General features: G+C 31.6%; 4 protein-coding genes across 4 annotated transcripts; 2 read left to right on the plus strand and 2 right to left on the minus strand.

Annotated features, from left to right (window-relative positions):
• The first annotated feature begins 8,713 nt into the window (after positions 1-8,713).
• Positions 8,714-12,732, plus strand: LOC107466117 (guanine nucleotide-binding protein subunit gamma 2). Its single transcript, XM_021130420.2, has 5 exons — positions 8,714-9,213; positions 9,297-9,440; positions 12,078-12,130; positions 12,222-12,266; positions 12,360-12,732. Exons 2-5 carry the CDS (start codon positions 9,306-9,308, stop codon positions 12,442-12,444), a joined length of 318 nt encoding a protein of 105 aa, XP_020986079.1. The 5' UTR covers positions 8,714-9,213; positions 9,297-9,305; the 3' UTR covers positions 12,445-12,732.
• Positions 12,733-12,931: 199 nt separating this feature from the next.
• LOC107466115 (uncharacterized) lies at positions 12,932-20,324 on the minus strand. The gene is made up of 3 exons (XM_016085089.3): positions 20,294-20,324; positions 15,584-15,794; positions 12,932-13,310 (listed from the first exon to the last, which is right to left on the minus strand). The coding sequence occupies exons 2-3, from the start codon at positions 15,773-15,775 to the stop codon at positions 12,951-12,953; spliced, it is 552 nt and encodes a 183-aa protein (XP_015940575.1). The 5' UTR covers positions 15,776-15,794; positions 20,294-20,324; the 3' UTR covers positions 12,932-12,950.
• Positions 16,379-16,876, plus strand: LOC107466106 (B3 domain-containing protein At2g33720-like). Its single transcript, XM_016085080.3, has one exon. It carries the CDS (start codon positions 16,379-16,381, stop codon positions 16,874-16,876), a length of 498 nt encoding a protein of 165 aa, XP_015940566.1.
• On the minus strand, positions 18,346-20,328 carry LOC107466119 (uncharacterized). Its single transcript, XM_016085096.3, has 3 exons — positions 20,294-20,328; positions 19,879-20,116; positions 18,346-18,948 (listed from the first exon to the last, which is right to left on the minus strand). Exons 2-3 carry the CDS (start codon positions 20,068-20,070, stop codon positions 18,589-18,591), a joined length of 552 nt encoding a protein of 183 aa, XP_015940582.1. The 5' UTR covers positions 20,071-20,116; positions 20,294-20,328; the 3' UTR covers positions 18,346-18,588.
• Positions 20,329-20,776: the final 448 nt, after the last annotated feature.

Below are 20,776 nucleotides of genomic sequence, written 5' to 3' on the forward strand. Positions count from 1 at the left end.
CTACATGGTTTTTTTACTTTAGCACCGTTGGCTCTTTTACCGAAATATGCTCATTTCATTGTGAGGGCAATGACAAATTTAACAATTTTTTTCTCTTTTTCTTTATATCATGGGATTGGGAATATATGTCTCTGAAGCATGTGACCAAAAAGCAAACATGAATGAACATGGAACCTGAAAAGAGCAAGGGCTTTTGGTATGTAGTCAAAAGCAACAATAATGAAGTGCTGGGAAAAAAATTGACAACAGTGGACCATCTTTGACCAAAGTCCATGACGCCAAAACTAAACTAGGATGAGGACAAACAAGGATTTCCCCACTGTATAACCAAAAAAAGATATTCTTAGATTTTAGTAAAATTCTGTGTAAATGTAACCATAATTAATAAGAAAATTGACTAATTAAAATGACAATTATTAAATTCAAACTTTTATTTCAAATGACATATTCTTAATTATTAAATAATGTGCACATGATACACATGATATTCTAAAAGCACACTTAGTTATTGAATATTTAACTGATGAGGGAAAAGATGATAGTACAAAACATGATATGGGTTAAAACATTAGTAACAGTGACTAGAATCTGTTGCAAACTTGCAGTGCCTTTTTTTTTTCCCTTTATTCTTTATTTGTGATGTATGTTTGTTGTTTTGATAACTCATTCAAGGTTTAGAAAATTAGAACATATTGTTCATTGAATTTACTCATCAGCAGTGAAATAATTTTGTAGTGTCTTAGTACAAATTTACAACTCTGCAGATTGTTGGAGAAAGAAACCTACCAGGATTCATTAAGTAAGAGATTTTCAAGAGGATTAAGCACAAAGAGTAGTAAAAATAGAGCTTGATAATTATTAAATGACACAACACAAGAATTGAAAATGTCCCTAGCTATTTGTGATTATATTTTACATAATTTCTTGGTGCAAAGACAAGTTCTGTCAATTAAGGAAGAAGCTTGACCAATAAGAGAAAAAAGTATTCCAGGTCATCAACATAAATAAAGCTTGATTCATATAATGAGCACCATACATGATTCAATATATATTTAATTTATAAGTTTAATGATTTGATTTTTGCCCATCCATGAGGATTATGCAATTAGTTTAAATAAAATTCTTTTTCTTCATATATGTATAAATGTGTGCTATTAAAAACAATTCAAGATGGAAAAATTAAGCTGAAAATAATTTCTCTCAAATAGGGAATAGCCTAAAATTGATAAAACAAATAGCCTAAAAAAGGATAAAGGGATTACAAGAAAGAAATGATAACATAGTAGCTAGTGAAAATCGAAAACCAGAAGTATCCTTCAAAGAATAATTACAGATTGAGAAACAAAATATTAATCTTTTTTGTCCTTCAATTTTTTAAACTAATCAAAACGAACGTTACTTATTTTTTATTGTAGATCAAGTTGAATAGTCTCTATGTACCCAATCAACAACATTAACTCAAAAAAAGCTTGTGTGGACCGTTAAACACATGGCATATCATTAGACAAATTGACATGGTGTAAAAGTGTTTCAATCAATTTTATAGATATTAAAATCGAACCGATAATTAATTCGGCTAAAATACTAAATTATTGAATTAATAGTTTAATTAGTAGATTATTGATTCAATCAATTGACCTAATTATAATTAAATAAATATAAAAATTATAAAAAAATAAAATTAAAATTTACATTGCATAAAGAATTAATGCATGTTTTTCAAATAAATAAAAATTAATTAATTAAAATTATAAAAAATATAATTTAATTAAAAGTACCATATATAACAAGGAGAAAGTTGAGTGGAACAAGGGGAAACTTTAGACTGTTTACGTTTTGAAACTTCTTGTGTGTCAATGATAGGAAGAAGAATGCTAAAGGAGAAGAAACAAAAGAGTAGCTAGGGAAAGGCCGAAAAGAAGAGTTAGGTTTCCCTTTAGTGAATGATTTACAAATAACTCTAAACATTTAAAGAATTAAAAAGCATAAAAAAGTGGTAAAAATATATGTCGTAATGTGGTACTAGGTATTGGTTGGATTTGGTAAACGGGTAGGCATAAATACTAGGTAAACAATGGCCTTTACCATATATAACCACTAACATTTAGAAAAGGTCAATTTCATAGTACTTATAAATTATTGTCTAAATTTTGTCTAATTAATTTTTTGTAATAAATTTTAATTTTTTAAAAATTATTTATTTTTATATTTTTAAATTAAATATTAATTTTTAATCTTTTTTTAATAAATAAGTACCACCTTTTTAGACATTATAGTATTCATGGAAAAAAATAAAAGCATGCATAATAAAATTTGAACTCCTATACGAAAGGTATGAAAGTAAGAATAATTAAAAGTAGGATAAACTAGTAAACTACCAAAATTTACCTAAATTATTTTGGTACTAATAAAAATATTTTTAAATTTTGTTATTAATAAAAATGCCTTCAAATTATTTTAAAATACAATAAAAAATGTCCAACATTAAATATATATTTTTAAAATAAATTTAGAAAATAAATTTTGATACGATCTTTTGTAGTATAATTAAAAAAATGAGATATTTTTGTCTTTAAAATTTGATTAAATTTCGCTAAATATATCTTTTTTGTGATTTGTTGGTCAACAAAAAACCAATAATACTTTTAGAAATACAAAGAATCTAGAAAAATCAAACTTTTATCTGATTTTTTGCGTGAATTTTCTAAATACTTATATAAATATTCTTATAAAGTTTTAGATCAAATATATAAGTATTTTGTCAAATATAAAAATAGTTTGTCACATATAAAAAAATTAATATTTTTTTAGATATTTTTGTTATATTTTTAAATAATTTAAAAATGTTTTTATTGATAACAAAATTTGAAAGTATTTTAATCAGTGTCAAAATAATTTAGGTATATTTTTTGTGATTTATACGTAAAAGTATTTTAATTGAGTTGCTAGAGCCTTAAATTTAGACATTTAAACATATATTCATTGCTAAAAATTTTAACCAAGTAAATTTATATGGAGTGTAAGATTTAAAAGTTAAAAACTGGAGTTTATCATGCGTATATACTCTTCATGGGACACGCACAAGATTTATCCTATTAGGCAATATGCATCCTTATTATACCTAAATTGCTAAATTCAACGTGGCTTATATTAGACATTGACAATGATTCATGCCTTCTCAAATTCATCATCAACTTTAAAGTATATATTTCTTAACTTCAAAAAAAAAATAAACTGTCCCTACAAGAAACATTATTTTTAACGGTCATTTATTTTATTTTTAGTGGCAATAAAAGTAGTCGCTAATATATTTACCGGCAATCAGATATTAGCCGTCTTATATTTTGTAGCTAAAAAATTTTAGTGACAATTATAATATTTGCTGGTAAAAACTTTTTTAATGGCCACAATAAGTATATAATTTTTAACAGCCATATTTTTGGCAATTTATATGGCCACCAAAAAAAAATTTTAAGATTGCAATATCATTCACTTTTAGTGGCCACTACTATTGCCGCTAAAACCCGTTTTACCGGCAATTTATATGGCCACTAAAAGTAATTCTAAAATTGTAATATTATTCACTTTTAGTTGTTATTACTATTGCCGCTAAAATTTTAAAATTTTTTTAATTATACTCACTCTTAGAAATAACCACCTATCATTTTTCTAAAATTTTAAATTATTTTAACCATTAATTATTATTATTATACATAATATAAATATACTAAAATTAATTACTATAAAATAAAATATTTCATTAAATTCAATTAAATATTTATACACAAAGTTCTCTTAAAAAATAATAAAACATAATACAAATTTAAACAACACAAATACTACAAATTTATGTTACATCAATAATTAACACATAATTTATGTTAAAAAAAAAACAAATAAAACCTAGCACAAATGCAATACAATAATACAGCAGAGAGAATGAAGCAAAGTTTCCAATTGCTCAATTATATAAGACCATTTATGTATGAATTGCTCCACTACAATTTGACTCTTTAGCTTTGAACCAGCTCTTTTTTCCTAATCAATTAAAAATCAGCTTTAACAAAAAGATTATAAACTGTACTGTGTCTATCAACATTTACGATTTTACTATAAGTTATTGTTATGAATTTATCCAAGACTCTACCAAGATCACATAAGAAAAAAAATCATTATCTTGACTATCTTTTATTACCATACTGAAGGTTTTTAAAATGATGCTACTTTTATTTGGTACCTATTATTAGGTAAAATGATGTCGTTAGAGTGTAAACATTGGGTCACAGAAACTCGCTTGTCTTCTACACTTTCATTCTCATTCGTTCTTCCTTTTTTCTTTATCAATAGCGAAATGTTAGGATTCGAAATAAGTAAAATTTTTTGTATGTATTTTTTTCTCTTTTTTTTGTCCTCTCAAAAAAATGATCAAACCATTTTATTTCTGTTTCAATAATTTTTTCAAGCTCCACCCTTTTATGATTATTTTTATTGCTTTCTACTTTAGTGTAACAGTCCTCATCTTCCTTTCTTTCTACGGAACTCATCACAAGGCGCAAAATGAGTGCTATTATGGTAAATTCGACTTTGCTTCGAAGGATTACCCTTTTCTAAACCCCTGAAAAACCTTGTCACAGTTGTTAGACACTCAGTTTACACTAGTAGTAGCTGTGAGAATATTGAGAAGGGGGATTCTTAGTTCTTGGAGTCGTATAAGAAGAATCATAGTCAATCTGCAATTTTCATGAAGTATATTTAAGAAGGAATTGATATTGCGGTTAGAGATGAGAATGCTTTACTTTTGTTTAATGGAGGAGAGACTCGGAAAGATTCCAGCCCTCGTAGCGAAGCACAAAGTTACTAGACTGTCGCAGATTACAAGTGATGGTTTGGTGAGTTTTATTTCTTTTAGTAACTATTTTTGTCATCATAGGAGTTGAAATTGGTTGTGTGCTCAATCTAGATATTATTCTTAATGTCAAGTAATTGCATATGATCACCGAGTTTCCATTAAGTAGAAGAAAAAGAAAAGAAAGAAGCAGAAGAACACGACCTAAACATTAGGATGAATTAGCATTTTATAAAATCGAAGGGACCAAATTGAGTCCAATTGTAATTTTGCCATATCATTTAATCGTTAAAAATCTCTAATGTGTCAAACGATAGCCACATCAACACTCTGTCAACTGAGTCAGCATCGAAAATGATCTCAAAAATCATTATGGTATTTAAAGCTAAATATAGGAGACTATTATGGTGAAATTAGAATATCAAAGACCAAATTAAATAATCTGGTGAATCTCAACTACCACTATGAAGATTTATTTCATTTTAATTAATTTGAATTAGTTAACTAATTAGATCACTTATCCATTAAAATAAATGTTAAAGTTTTAAATTCCATTTTATATATCTAACAACTTGTTAACTAACGACAAAAAATAAAAAATACTCTATGTATTAATATTTTTAATATACCAAATAATAAAAATTGTCTATTTTAAAAAAATAGAAAGAAAAATAAGCACAGAACCTCATTTATAGTAAAAAAGGCAATGATCCCTCCGAGACTTCAATTTATTTTTATGGATTATATATAAATTTTAATTTAGTTTAAAATTTTTATTTTAGTTCATTCTTTTACGAATTAGTTTTTTTTTATTTTTTTTCTAAAATTTAACCTAATTCTACCGGTGGTAAAATTGCTTATTAATACATCATGCTTTATAAAGGAAAAGCATCAGACAAAGAGGAAATATATGAAATCAAAATTTGAAAACATAATTTGGAAGAGTCTCTTATTAGTTATTGTAAAACAGTGATGTTATAAATAAATTTTTTTTATAATTAAGTTTAATTAAATTGGTACAAATAAAAAATTATACGTATATATTATTGTTTCTTTTTTTCGTGTTTTTTAGTACATAAATTTTTATTGAAAAGTACAAAAATTTATTGACATAGTATAAAAATTTATACATAATATAAAAAATTTTGCACAAAACACAAATTTATCGATATAACATAAAAATTTATGCATATAGCATGAAAATTTTTGTTTATAGTACATAAATTTTTGTTACAAATGTAATTTATTAATTAGGTGAGTCAATGTTTTAGAGATATATATGGTCTTTTAAAATATTTTGTGCTGTATATAAAAATTTATGTACTGTGCGCAAAAAGTTATATAATGTGCACTAGAATTTCTGTACTATATATATTTTGTTGGTTGGATATCAAAATTTTGAATATGTAGTTTTTAAAAAAATTTTGTGATGTGTACCAAATTTTATATATTGTGTATTAAAATTTTTATGCTGTACGTATTTTATTGGTTTGGTGTTAATATTTTAGGTATGTGATTATTTAAAAATTTATGTATTGTATATCAAAATTTTTGTGATGTGAACATATATATAGAAGAAGATGATAATGAAGAAGAAGACGACGATAATGATGATGATAATAATAATGGAGGATGAAAAGGAAAAAAAAAAAGAAATCAAACAAAAACAAAAGAAGACGGTGTTGAAAAAGAGCAAGAGAAAAAGATGACGACGACGATCACCAAAGAGGGAAAGGAGGAAAAAAATTAGCAACAATGCATATATACATATATTTAAGAGAAAAGGACAAATAAGTCCCTAACTTTTTTTTCTGCAGACATTTTTTTCCTAAAGATTGAAAAATACATATGTTCCTGACCCCCGTAAAACCTGGACAAATTTATCCCTCTATTAAAGTGACTCTGTTGGATTTGACGAAAAAGTCTAACGTGGCTCCCGTTGCGCTGACCTAGCCGTTACGGGAACACACGTGACATGGACCTTTTTAAAATAGGACATATTCGTCCTTCCATCCAAAATACGTCGTTTCAATGGAGCCCTAATCTTCCAAATTCAACATCTGGTTCTTATTCAAACACAGCACTTCTAGTTCATCAACACTTCTCCTTTCATTCTTATTACTCTCCAGATTCTCATTTTGTTGTTCTGTGTTTACTGTTATTATTGTTGTTGAATTTGGTGGAAGCCATTAATGAAGCTTTGTTGTTGTTGCTACTGCTAGTGCTAATGCTACCACCACCACCATTAGCTTTTTCTGATAAAGAACTAAGAGCATGAACTTGAGTGCTCTTAAATAGTTCACTTAGCTTTAATCCACGCATTTTTATTTTATGACTCCTTTTTTGGTTTTCTTGAATCCCTTTTGGATAAAGTTCTCACTTTGAAGAGACAGTAACATGGAGTGTGAAAAATTTTGAGGGAGACAATAATGATGATGTTCATTCTCCTGCACTTGCTTCATTCTAAAATGAGAGAGAGAGAGAAAGAGAGAGAGATAGATAGATAGATAGATAGATAGAGAGATATTTAAATTGAATTGTTACAAGTTAGTACAGATTAAAAAAAGATTGTAGTTGTAGCAGAAAAGGGGAAAGAGAAGTTTGTTAGAATTTTGGTGATGCATTTTTTGAGAGAAAAATGATAGGGCGGAGTGGCTTGAATCTCACACCACATGTTCCACTCTAAGTGGGTCGACGAGTGACTCGAGTCTCACACCACGTGTCTGGTTTGCAGAGCCAACCTCTTCCCACATTTGGGAGGCTCCGTACACGGCACCGCTGTCGTCGTGGTTCTGAAGTTGACAAACGACTTGTCCTCGCCTCGCGATTTGGAATTGCAAAACCAATTCTTGGTCAAAACTAAAATCCATCACCACCACCAACAACAACAACACACCTTCAGCTATTTCAAACCTTGTTGCATCTTTTCAGCTTCCTTCAACTGAAATCATTGAACCAACCATAGAACCTTTTCTTAAGCCAATCAACCTCATAGATTCCTTAGCAGAACTCTATAACAAAATGGAGTGTTCTTTTTCTTTTTTACCATCACAACCACAGAAAGAAGCGTTGTTTTGGTTGTTGTTGTCGGATTGTGTTCCGGTGAAGGGAAAGAAGAGAGGAGGTGAAAGAGAAAGAAGGATAATTTCGTCATTTGGACGGTTATGCAAAACGGTGTCGTTTTGGTGTGGGAGGATGAATATGTTCTATTTTAAAAAGGTCCATGCCATATGTGCTCCCGTAACGGCTAGGTCAGCACAATGGGAATCACGTCAGATTTTTCCATCAGGTCCAACGGTGTCACTTTAACGGAGGGATAAATTTGTTCAGGTTTTGAAAAGGTCAGGGACATAAATGTATTTTTTAATTCTTAAAACAAAAACGTCTACAAAAAAAAGGTTAGGGATCTATTTGTCATTTGTTCTATATTTAAAGAAGAAGCGCGCTATAATTTAATTAAATACTTAATTAAAAAAAAATTGGCCATGTGATTTTATTGATTATCAAATTGAAAGAGCAAATAAAAAAGAAAAAAAAAAGTAACATTTGTTTTGTCTGTTTATGAACGTTTTAGTACCTTTTTTTTATTTTATAACTCTTTCACTCACCGCACACTAATCAGAGGAAAAAAAACCACCATCACCAGTCACCACATGAACCACATGAGACTACTTTCAGTCCTCAAAACTCAAAAGAAGCCTCAAAGTTGGAATGTAAAGGAGAGAGGAAAATAATAAATGAATTTTTCTTTCTTTTTTCAAAAAGTTAATACATAGAGAAAAAGACAAAAAAGACACCACCCAAAAAAAATTGGAGAAAACAAAAAAGGAAACAGCTTTTTCAGTTTTTCCTCCTCCAACTCCAACACAGCACAACAACGACAACTTCAACACACTCTTGAAACCCAAGTCCTCTATTGTCTATTCTGTTTTTCTTTTTTTTTTCTTTTTTAATTTTTTTATCACCCCATAAAAAATAAAAACCAAATTCCATTCCCAATGTGAAAACACTTCCAAAAGCTTGAGCCTTTGAATCATCCAACACACACCAACACCACAAAGCTGAAACCTTTTCTTCGTTTGCTCTTATTCATATTCTTATTCTTATTCTTCTTCTCTCCTTCTATTCCTACTCTTCGTCACCAACAAAACACATCTCTGACCTGTCTCAATCCGTGTCTTCAAAGTACAAACCTTAGTTAGATCCACTTGGGTCTTTATTGCAGAGGCTTCTTAATGGCCAACTCTTGATTATTCATGGGGTCGATCAAAGATTTCTGTGTCATCCTTGTTCTCGTCAAAGATGGAGCCTTTGCATTCAAATATCCCTTCTTTTGAATCATAGGCTTTGTGAACTTTTCTGTGTGGGTGGGTGGAAGCTAGGGATCTTTCATTTCTCATTTCTTTTTCTTCTGTTTTTATTCAATTGCCACCATTTTTATATTTTTAAGCCTCGGAAAATGCAATCCAGTGGACCTGAATCAGCAAGCCCCATCACAAACCGGGTTCAGTCCTTGTCTTCTGCTGAGACAAGAGGGAAGCATAGGGTACATGCAGAAGTGAAGAGGTTGGAACAAGAAGCAAGGTTCTTAGAGGTATCTTCTTGTTTTTTTCTCATCGTCAATCATAATGTTTTGGAGCTTTGTTATTTGGTGGTGGTGTTGCGAATTGGTTTTCTTTTTGTTTGTTCTGTCTCTATGTGTGTCGTTTACTTGTTAACCTTGTACTTTTTTTTTCTCTCCCTATGGTTTGCTTTTGTTCTTCTGTGTGTTATGGTAAAATGGTATGTGAAAGTTTTGAACTTTTCTTTCATTGTGATGTCAATACTGTTAGAGACAAATTTGTACACAGTGCCTCTGTTGGGAAATAGGTTAACAATTTAGTAGCTTTTGATTCAGTTTATTGATGGGGTAATGTTCTATCAGCTAGATTTTTTGAATTTGATCTATGGAATTTAGTAAAACGCATGTTATGCAGTAAAACTTTTCTTACTATTGATTTTGCTGGCAATCATAATATTTTTGAAACCTGACTTTTTTACAAAGTTGTGACTATATCATTTGTGGATTTAATTGTGCTTAGTGAATTTAATATTCTTTTAGATGGCAATTTTGTCTTGAGAAAGGTATGAGTATGGACATTGAAGCGGAGTCTCCGTCCAGATTCCCAGCATAGTTATTGAGTCTTAACATTAGAATCCCTTTTTTTTTCTATTCTGCTTCTTTTATTTTATTTTATTTTATTTTCTAAACAATTCATATGCAATCTAATCATTCTCGGTGTATTGTCAATTTTATAACTGCAATAGTAGATTGATGATTTGAATGACAAGCTAAATGGATATTCTATTAATTTAACTTCTTTCTAATTGCATTTGAGCTGATTGGTGTTGCTTACACTTTTTACTTTTACCTTTTTTTCCCGTTCATTCTGTCAGAAATTACATGTAAGTCCATTTATTAGTGTCAAGGTGCATAAAATCTCTTAGATGACTTACAAATTAAGGGGAGTAAAGTCTCATTGAGATGACATGATTTTGAGTTAGTTCGTGTTAATGTAGATGATGAATGTACCATCTTCCAATGACTTCCATTATGTTATTTTCTGAGAAGGGTTTATTTGAAATCGGTATTCATTCGAACATAGGTCTCACAGTTTACATCTCTCTCTCTCTCTCTCTCTCTCTCTCTCTCTCTCAAACTATATTTGGAAGCTTTTGGTCCTAAACATTTTGAGCCCAAAATAAGTTCATCCAAATACAAAAGTTATTTTCTATCAGTAATTTATTGGTTTAGCATTTGAATTTTTCATTCAGTTATTAACATCAACAACTGAAACATTCATACGTTATCTGCGGAAAATAATTGATTCAAGCTGTCAATCTTAAATTGCGCCTGATTCCGGAAGTAGAAGTTCTTCCAGTCTTATGATGCCTCTTTAAGAGAAAGTAGATAGAGATTAAGGTAACTTGTTCAAAATTCTGTGAGCATGAGCGACCAAAAGTTGGAAAATTAGATCAGCTGTAATAAGGTTCACTCTGTTGAATTGTGGATTGAGGAGAATCCTGTATGAAATTGATATAGATCGAACTGAAATTAGAGACCCTTTTCCTTTATTGTACTTATAACATTCTAGTTTAGTTGTACAACAATCTGGAAACATCACATTTTGGGTTTGTCAAACTATATATCGGAAAGAATTCCTTTTTGTGCTCATGTTCTGGAAAGTTAAGGATACACAATTATGCAATCACCACTGAATGTTCAGAGAGCTAACAAATCCTTTCTGCAATTATCTTTGTAACATCAAAGGACATGAGGATCAAAACAGTACTGCCAGGATATCTCATGGGCTCCCTAGGCTCTTTCACAGATTTGTCAATTGATACGGTTGATAGGGGCCACAGTAAGCCTTTTCAATTAATAGCAGTCATTGTGTCGAACAACGGTTACATCTTTTGAATATCAAGTCCATTCCTAGTTGAGATTAGCTCCATTTCAACATTTGAGGATTGAAGCAAGCATTAAGTTCTCAGATTATTAGGTTGACATCCATATTAGTTTCAAAACATTCTTTATGGTGGCCAGCTGTGTAGATTCGTTTCGAAGTGGATGTAGCATGGTATATACCCTAATGTCTAGCAGAACATCATTATTAAGATTCTTCTATAATTCTGAACACATGGTTTTCTGCACGCATTTATAGGTTTCAGAATATTGTGTGGGGCTGCGGTCTGCCTAGGTCCTAATACATGCTTTAAGAAAGAGAGATGCTAAGTGTAGGACTAGATGAAAGACTATTGCAATTTCCGACATTGCCTTTTACCTTCTCTTTTTAGTTGTGTTGCGTACATGTCATCGATGACCTGGGATGGAACGAAGATGGTTAGCACAAGGGTGTAGGTGAAGCAGCCTGTGAGCCTGGTGGAGATTTCATCATGTAAACAAACAATCCTTATTGCGATCTTAGTTCCACTTTGAGCTAAAACTCTCCGGAATCAACTTTTTGTTTTTTTTTTCTTTGTTTTTTTTTTTTTGTTTCATTATTACAAATATATGCTCATATTTTGAATATTCCGCGGAATTAAAAGTGCTTCTGCATTGTGTTGCTTTTGCTACAAATCTGTTGGTTTGTTTTAGTTATTTTCATCCTTTTCACATTCCTACCATTTCATTCTATGTTTCTAAGTTATGCAGCAACTGTTTTTAACATTCACTATGAATCGGATGCAGGAAGAGCTGGAACAACTTGAAAGGATGGATAAAGCATCTGCACCATGCAAAGAGTAAGCTTGAAAACCAAAAAAAAAAAGACTATTGCACATTCAATTATAGTATATAACTCCTAACTTCCAAATGGTACTTTGTTTTTTGCAGAACACTCAGTAATGTGGAAACAAGACCCGATCCGTTACTACCAACGTAAAAATCTCCCTATAGCTTCATCTGTTTCGGTTGCATCAACTGTTTGAGAATTGTGTTCTAACAGAAGTTATGTTCATTCTAATTTGGCAGAACTATTGGCCCCCTAAATCCTTCATGGGATCGATGGTTTGAAGGCCCTCAAGAATCTAAAGGCTGCAGGTGCTGGATTCTCTGATGATCAATGGATACCTGCTATATTTCATTGACCAAGACCTCACCAAACACATTCTACAGTTTTACCCTTTCTTTTCTTTTTTCCTATTTTCTTTTTCACCCACCTTCTTTGATCCAGGATTGAGCAGAGAATTTGAGAGTTTTGAAACAGTATTGTTATTGGCAAATTTTAATGGAATGCTTCCTTGTGCAGATGACAATTTATAGTATAAACATAGCTATATGTGCTTCAGATCATAATTACCAATACCTTGTTAATGATTATTTGATATTTTTTCTTTCCTTTTCACCACCATTGAATGAATGGTAAATAGAGTTTCAGTTTGATGATGCCTTTTGTTAAACGTTATACTTCACTTATGAAAAAAAGAAACTGAAACCAATTTACAATTAGCTTGTGTGATTCTCAAGTATAAAATGATACAAAGATTCTTTATCACTCATCACTTAAATTCAACACAAGAAAAATTGAATCTCATCCAAAAGACTAGAGTAACCCTTCTACAATCATGTTGGCACTTTGCCAGTTACTCGCCGGGCGATCCATCCAAGACCATCATACAACCCTTCTCCGGTGAGGGCACAGCAAGCTTGTATATGCCAATCATGATCCTTGATACTGTGAAGAGAGAGCGCATCGGTGATCTCTGCAGGGGTCATGGCATCCTTGATATCTTGTTTATTAGCGAAGACAAGAATGAGAGAATGCTGCAATTCGTCATGCCCCAGCAATCTGAAAAGTTCGTCTTTCATGATAGAGATCCTCGCTCTATCGCTACTGTCTATCACAGCAATTACCGCATGCGTTCCTCGGTAATATGTTGCCCATGATGTTCGGAGTCTTTCTTGTCCGCCGAGATCCCAGACCTGAAATGAATGACACAGAAAGAAGTACGTAAATAGGTCATCCTAAACCCCCTCAACAGCAAGATTGTAACAAATGTTATTACTGAAGTACCAAAATCATTCTCTTTTTTTTAATTTTTTATGCGGCCTTCAATAAGATAAAGAAATAACAAAATCAAATAAAGACGTTACACCTCTTCAAATCATTTATGAACCATGACAAAACAGAGGTTATAATCCAATTCTTACCTTTCCAAGAAAGATTTGGCAGAAATTAATACTTACCAGGTTTGGATACCCTACAATAACAGCCAAGCCATGTCTCTCTATGTGGAATCATTCTGTTATATGGATCTAACAACGATATTAGAAATCCAATTCCTAAAGCATTCTATTAGAAATCACGTTGATGTTCGACTTCAAACTGGAAAAATTGAAAAGAACAGAAAACGTTTTCTAAAACCAAACAGACCCTAAATATCTCTTAATATATTCACCTATAGTTTCTCTAAACCTTGCTAAAACCTTTAGTTATTTAAGTGTGTGTTTGGATTACAGTTTGTAAACGGGAGTTTGCAAAAAATTGATTTTGCAAACTTGATTTTGATCAAAAATAAGTTTGTGTTAAAGTAATTTATGTTTGGTAATTTTTGTATCAAAATAGATTATAGTAAAATAAATGTTGTTTGGTTTATACCATTCAAAATCACTCTTAGATAAAAAATTACTAAAATAGACATCAACTTAAATTTTTTTTTTATATTATCCTATTATTTTACCCAACGTTTATGATTTTATTATTATCTATGATTAATTTTTTATTTAATTTATCTTTTTTAATGGAATCATAATCTATATTATAAAAAAATTACACTAAAACATAGTATACGAGAATTACAATTATAAAAGAAAATACTGAAACTAATAAAAAATTAAATATTTACTTTATAGTGATTTAAACAAATCTAAAAGTTCTTGATGATCTTTTTATATAATATATTTTTAGTATTTTTGGTACTCGTTTTTTAGTATGTTATAATTTTTTTTTATTATTATTTACAGTTAATTTTTTGTTTAATTTACTTTACCTAATAGAATTAATAAATTATATTATAAAAAGATAATAACAAACATAATACATAAAAATCACAATTATAAAAGTGTATAATGTCAAACAATTTATTGAAAAAAGTAAAAATAATAAATAATAGAAAATAGAATTCATATAAATAGAAATAACAAGAATTTTATAATTAATACAATAACATATACAAAGGATAAAGTTGGTAAAAAGTAAATAAATTTAGTATCTATGGCTAAAAGCCAGTTAAAAAAACGCAGAAGCTACAAGTTGCTTCTTGTAAACGTAGTTTTGGCAGCAAAATCACTTCTATGTTCATGAGAAAAAAATTTGCCAAACCAAAAATTAAAGCTTTCAAGAAATTTAAACGTGCTTCTTCCTTTCAAACGGTTTCCCAAACACACCCTAAGTATACTCCATCTTCTACAAGCCTTCTGCATCAATAAAAATAGGAGTGTTCGCAGTGCGGTTTGGTTCAGTTTTAAGGAAAAAAAGTCATCCGATTCGAACGCTTAATTTATGTGTGGTGTGATTTAGATTGGATGAACTTTTTTGAAAATCCGATCCGATTCGATCCGATTACGAGCGGTTTGGATCAGTTTGGATCCAACAATGACATAACAAGTCTTAACAATATTTTAAAAAGCCAACGATAACATAACAATAGAAATAAAATTATAGGTTAGTTAAAATAAATGAATAAATAATATTTTGAACATAAAATATTTATTAAATAATAATAATACATGAATAATAGAAAAATATATAACAAATTGAATATGTTATAAATATAATTGTAAATATAATAATAAAATAATAATATTATAACACATTGTGCGGTTTGGATTGGATTGGATCGGTTATTAAAATAGATCCGAAATCCGATCCAATCTAGCGATTTGCAAAAAATATAATCCAATCAAATCCGAATTAGTGCGGTTTTAATCGATTTTCGATTTAAATTGGATTGGATGAACGGTTTAATTTGGATCGGTTTGGATTTACACACCCCTAAATAAAACTGACTCCGCCTATTATTTCTATTTCATCAGACGAGTGAATGGCTAAGAAGCAACATTATATACACACACACTAACAATGCTAAATACAGAAACATGGAAGGGAAGCATTGAAGCAAGAATGCAAGATAAGCACATTAAAGCAAAGTGAATGGTGTGAATTGATGAAAGAAGGTTAAGTAAGTGAAAGGCACCTCAAATCGAATGTTCTTGTAGACAACCTCTTCAACATTGCTACCAACAGTAGGGTTGGTAGTGACAACCTCACCAAGATGCAACTTGTAAAGGGTAGTGGTCTTCCCAGCATTATCCAAACCAACAACAACAATCTTATACTCCTTTGCAGGGAACAACATGAACCAGAACCGCGATACCATTGCCCCCATCTTCTTCCAATTCCTCTATCTACTCAAACACTCTGATATTATTAACCTAAATCAAACACCGATTCTATTAAAACCCCATTAATTACGAACAAAAAGGGTATGTGAAAATCTAAACTATAACAAAAAAAGCATGCAACTTGCACCGAATCAAATCAAATGAATTTTAAGGGTTTGCAGATCGATCAAATGCCAAAATATAAAAAGGGCACGAACGAGGGAAAAAAAATCGAAAAAACCATGGTTTGTCTTGGCAAACATAAAATTTATCTTTCATTAAATTCAAAAGATGTGTTCGGTTTAAAATAAAATAAGATATTAAATGATTGATATCATTGCTTAGATAAATGATATAACTGATTAAAAGATTTAAATATGAATTTAATATGAATGATAAATGAAATGGTACTTGAAACTTAACTTCCCGAAAATTAGTATATATAGGAGAGTATGGGGTCTTTCAAATAAGAAATGCAAAGTGATAATTATAATCCAAGAATGATGATAAAGAAGAGAAAGAGTTGCTGCTTGCATTTGAGATTGAGAAGTAGAGAGGAATGCGATTCTTGTGATCAAGAAAATTATGATTCTTTTACTTGCTTATCAATGGCGGTGGATGCATGTCCTGAAGAAACCTCTTCTTGTTTGGAGAGAATCAAGAAGACGAACAAGAAGAGGAAAAGGGAAGAAAACAAGAAACCGTCGTTTTCATGGGAATGTTCAACTGAGCTAATGATGTATGACGATCCATGGAAGCTGAAGAAGGTGCTGAACAGCAGCGACGTGGGGGGCATGAGTAGGCTGTTGCTTCCTAAGGAGATGGCGGAGCCGCTGGTGGCAGCAGTGTTGGGGTACGACGAGAACCAGAAAGAAGGAATGGAGGTCGAGATATGGGACGTTGACACACAGTCAATGCACAGTCTTGTGTTCAAGAGATGGGGTTCTTCTAGAAGCTATGTCTTCATGGCCAATTGGACTAAAGACTTTGTCAAAAGAAGGTCTCTCAAGTCCGGCCATGAGGTTGCCTTCCACTGGAATCCTTATGCCAACCGCTTTCATTTTTCTGTTCTCAAGTCTGCCACAGAGGAGGATTTCTCAAACTGAAACTATTTGCTTTGGAAGAAGAGGGAGACGAAAGGAGGAAGAAGACAAGAGATTCTTTTATTATTACATTTGTTGGTGTAAATTTTGCAGAAAGAACATGTCTCTTTTTCATTCTTTTTAGGCAAAATTTTGTTTAATATTTTCAGTAGTCTAACTTCTTTTACTTTCTCTTCTTCAATCCTTGTTTCTTATTATTTTTGTTATCAATAACACAAAATTGAACTATACAAAACTTTTTTTTTTCCAGACTTGCCTTGTAACAGATATATATTATATTTCTTTTCTTTCTCTCTTTCTCTTTGTTAAGGGTAAAATTATAACTAACTAATACCTTTCATAACATTCAGAATGATACTTAGAGGTTTCTTGGCGTTGCTGGTAATATTATTAAGTTATTAAAAGATCGAGTCTTAATTTTGCATTATTTAAAACTAGTGGAAATTTATTCTGTATGATGTTTAGTTTGTTCTTAATCCAAACTTGGTCCTTGCAGACTGGCAGACCAAACAACGTTTGTTAGGTTTTATAATTAAAGTTAAAGATTAAAATTATTTGGATAACAAGTTATACTGAAACCAGAATCGAGTAAATCTGGTTTAGGTCAAAAACAACTATGGCGATTTTCTCACTCTAATGTGATCCTTTGTTCTATTATGCCATGCTGCATAATTTATAGGGTTACAAGTCCAGGGTTGGTAGCTCTCAAAACAAGTTCGGCATGATCAAGCTGTCTAACTGACATTGTTTTGTGCATGTGTGTTTAGGTTTTAGGGTTTAGTAGTGGCAATTATAAATAAATTGCAAATGTTGATTCCTAATCTCCACTTTGCTTTATTATTCCAATACTTGCCTCTTCGTTTGGGTGGATCTCTGTCTAAGTGTAAAGAAGAAAGCCTAACAGCAGTAAGGAAATAGTAGCCAACATCTCAGGTGAATGACAGGAATATAGTAATGTATTTTACAGTTTTATGATAAATTGTATACGTAGCTTTCTTGCTTGACAAGTTATGCGGTTGACACTTTGTTTCGCCTGTGTATACTAGTCATGATGCTACCTCCATCTGACTCTGTACATTGTTGCAGATGCAAAAGGAGCATGATTTAATTTCATTGCATACTCAATTCCAACATCATCCTGTTGCAGCTACGAAGGACCTAGTTGAACAAAACTTCCAAGATGGTGGTATTGACCCACATAATGTTGAATCCGGAGAATTGAAGAAGCTTGATAGTTTTGTAATTTCTGTTATTTCGTAATAGGAATTTAAATTGTGATTGGTGTAATTTTAGAATAGGCATTTGAAGGGGTATTTGTATAATTTTGCAACCATCTAATGACATTAGACAAAGAATTGGTACGGATCAGTGTACTTTAACTGACCATCATACAAGTCCATCAAGGAATTTTCTCCTCCTAGCTTCAAAAAATAAAATAAAAAAGAGTTCGTTTTTTTTAAGTCTTCTAGCTATTTAACATCCTAACATAAAACAAATTCTATCATAATCGATTTTAAAATTTCAAGTATATTTGTATACATATATAGTCAACTATTGAATAAACTTTCATAACTAATCCAAAGACACTTGTTTGGCTTGAGTGGTCGACTCTTCAAAGTATAAATGATACATATACTTTTGTAACTGATCAGTAATCACTCAATTCAGTACATGAAAAATGAATCTCGTTCAAAAGACTCCAGCAAATCCTACAATCATGATGGTGCCTTGCCGGTTACTCGCCCGGCAATCCATCCGAGACCATCATACAACCCTTCTCCAGTGAGGGCACAACACGCTTGTATATGCCAATCATGATCCTTGATGCTGTGAAGAGATAGTGCATCGGTGATCTCAGCAGGTGTCATGGCATCCTTGATATCTTGTTTATTGGCAAAGACGAGGATGACTGAGTGCTGCAATTCGTCGTGCCCCAGCAACCTGAAAAGTTCATCCTTCATAATAGAGATCCTTGCTCTATCGCTACTATCTATCACCGCAATCACAGCATGTGTTCCTCGATAATATGTTGCCCATGATGTCCGGAGCCTTTCTTGTCCGCCTAGATCCCAAACCTGAAATGAAGAAAACAGAGTGAGTAATACGGTCACCATGCACAGTAGCAAAGCTTGGAACTGTCTTACAACAAGCTAACTTCATGAAAATATGCAGAATGTATATTGTCACCAGGAATACAGGACAAATTTGAAAAATAATTATCAAGAACTCGAACGAAGGTTGAAACTGTCAGCCTTTAGAAAACCAAAAGAATAGAAGTAGAAACATAGTTTTAAGTCATAAGGAGATGTCTTCCTTTTCAACTGTTGATTTAATTTGGGATAGTATCATTTGTCTTAGCTTCGCTTCAGTGCTCATGACATGTTTCTTTAGTGGATATTCAAAGAGATTGGCATGCACTGTTATAGCTAAGTAAGCTTTTTCTTTTTTCCATCTTGATTCTTGGCTAATACCTTTTGTATCCATGCAAGGATGGCCGTCTTTTGGATGTTCTCTTATTCTTATAAAATTTCTTCTTCTATCCAAAGAAAGGTCTAACAAATGGTATCATCTTCCAGTAACAAACTAACCCCGTCCCTTCCTAACAATATACTAATGTAAAACAACTAAGACAAAATTAGTAACTGGTAAACTATTGAGAGGAGATCATTTCCACACAAACAGAAACACCCAACATTCAAACTAGTAGGCCAAAATGGTGTTTTGATATTTTGAGACTTAAGGGTATCCAAAACAGTCTTAGAAAACAGAGAAATAACACATGAAAACTGATTAATATCCACAAATTTTGTCAACATCTTCAGTACACACGTTTCATCCAACTATCTCCAGAACAAGATTTTCAATCTTTTATGTTGGAAACCCAGAAGTTTGAAGGACTCAGATGATACCAAATGCAGTCTTTAAAGCATTGAAGGAGGATAAGCACATTAAAACAAAGTGAATGGTGTGAATTGATGAAAGAAGGTTAAGTAAGTGAAAGGCACCTCGAATCGAATGTTCTTGTAGACAACCTCTTCAACATTGCTACCAACAGTAGGGTTGGTAGTGACAACCTCACCAAGATGCAACTTGTAAAGGGTAGTGGTCTTCCCAGCATTATCCAAACCAACAACAACAATCTTATACTCCTTTGCAGGGAACAACATGAACCAGAACCGCGATGCCATTGCCCCCATCTTCTTCCAATTCCTCTATCTGCTCAAACACTTTGAGACTATTAACCTAAATCAAATACCAAAACCCCATTAATTACGAACAAAAAGGGTATGTGAATATCTAAACTACAACAAAAAAGGCATGCAACTTGCACCAAATCAAATCAAATGAATTTCAAGGGTTAGCAGATCGATCAAATGCCAAAATATAAAAAGGGCACGAAGGAGGAAAACAAAATCGAACCTGGAAGCGGTTTTAAGGAAATTGAAAAAAGGGAATTAATTCCATGAAGATGGCGAAAAAAGAAAGTGGGTATTGCCACTTTCCAGGAAGGTCATCAGTGACACCGTGGCTGCTAACTAATGCCTAAGGTAGCCCATATATGTCACCAATTAGCAAGGTTGAAAACTATGGCCAGTTTGGATTGGTTTTCAAAGAAAGTATTTATTTTTTTATTTTTGAGATAAATATTAAATTAGTATTTAAAAGATTTTAATATTGATAAAATAATATTTGATTTTTGTTATTGATAAAATAGTTTTTTAAAAATTTTAAAATTTGACAAAATCATAATAAACAAAAAATGCTGATGTGACCGTCGGAAAAGAGCTCCGATGTTGGCAAAGAGTTTCGGCGACGTTTTCGATTTTCTTCTTCTTTGCTATGGTGAAAGGGGATGCATCGGCGAGGTATTGCCATAGCGGAGGGGACGCAGAAGGGACACAA

This window comes from Arachis duranensis, chromosome 9 (assembly GCF_000817695.3).
Source record: "Arachis duranensis cultivar V14167 chromosome 9, aradu.V14167.gnm2.J7QH, whole genome shotgun sequence".
Taxonomy (NCBI): domain Eukaryota; kingdom Viridiplantae; phylum Streptophyta; class Magnoliopsida; order Fabales; family Fabaceae; genus Arachis; species Arachis duranensis.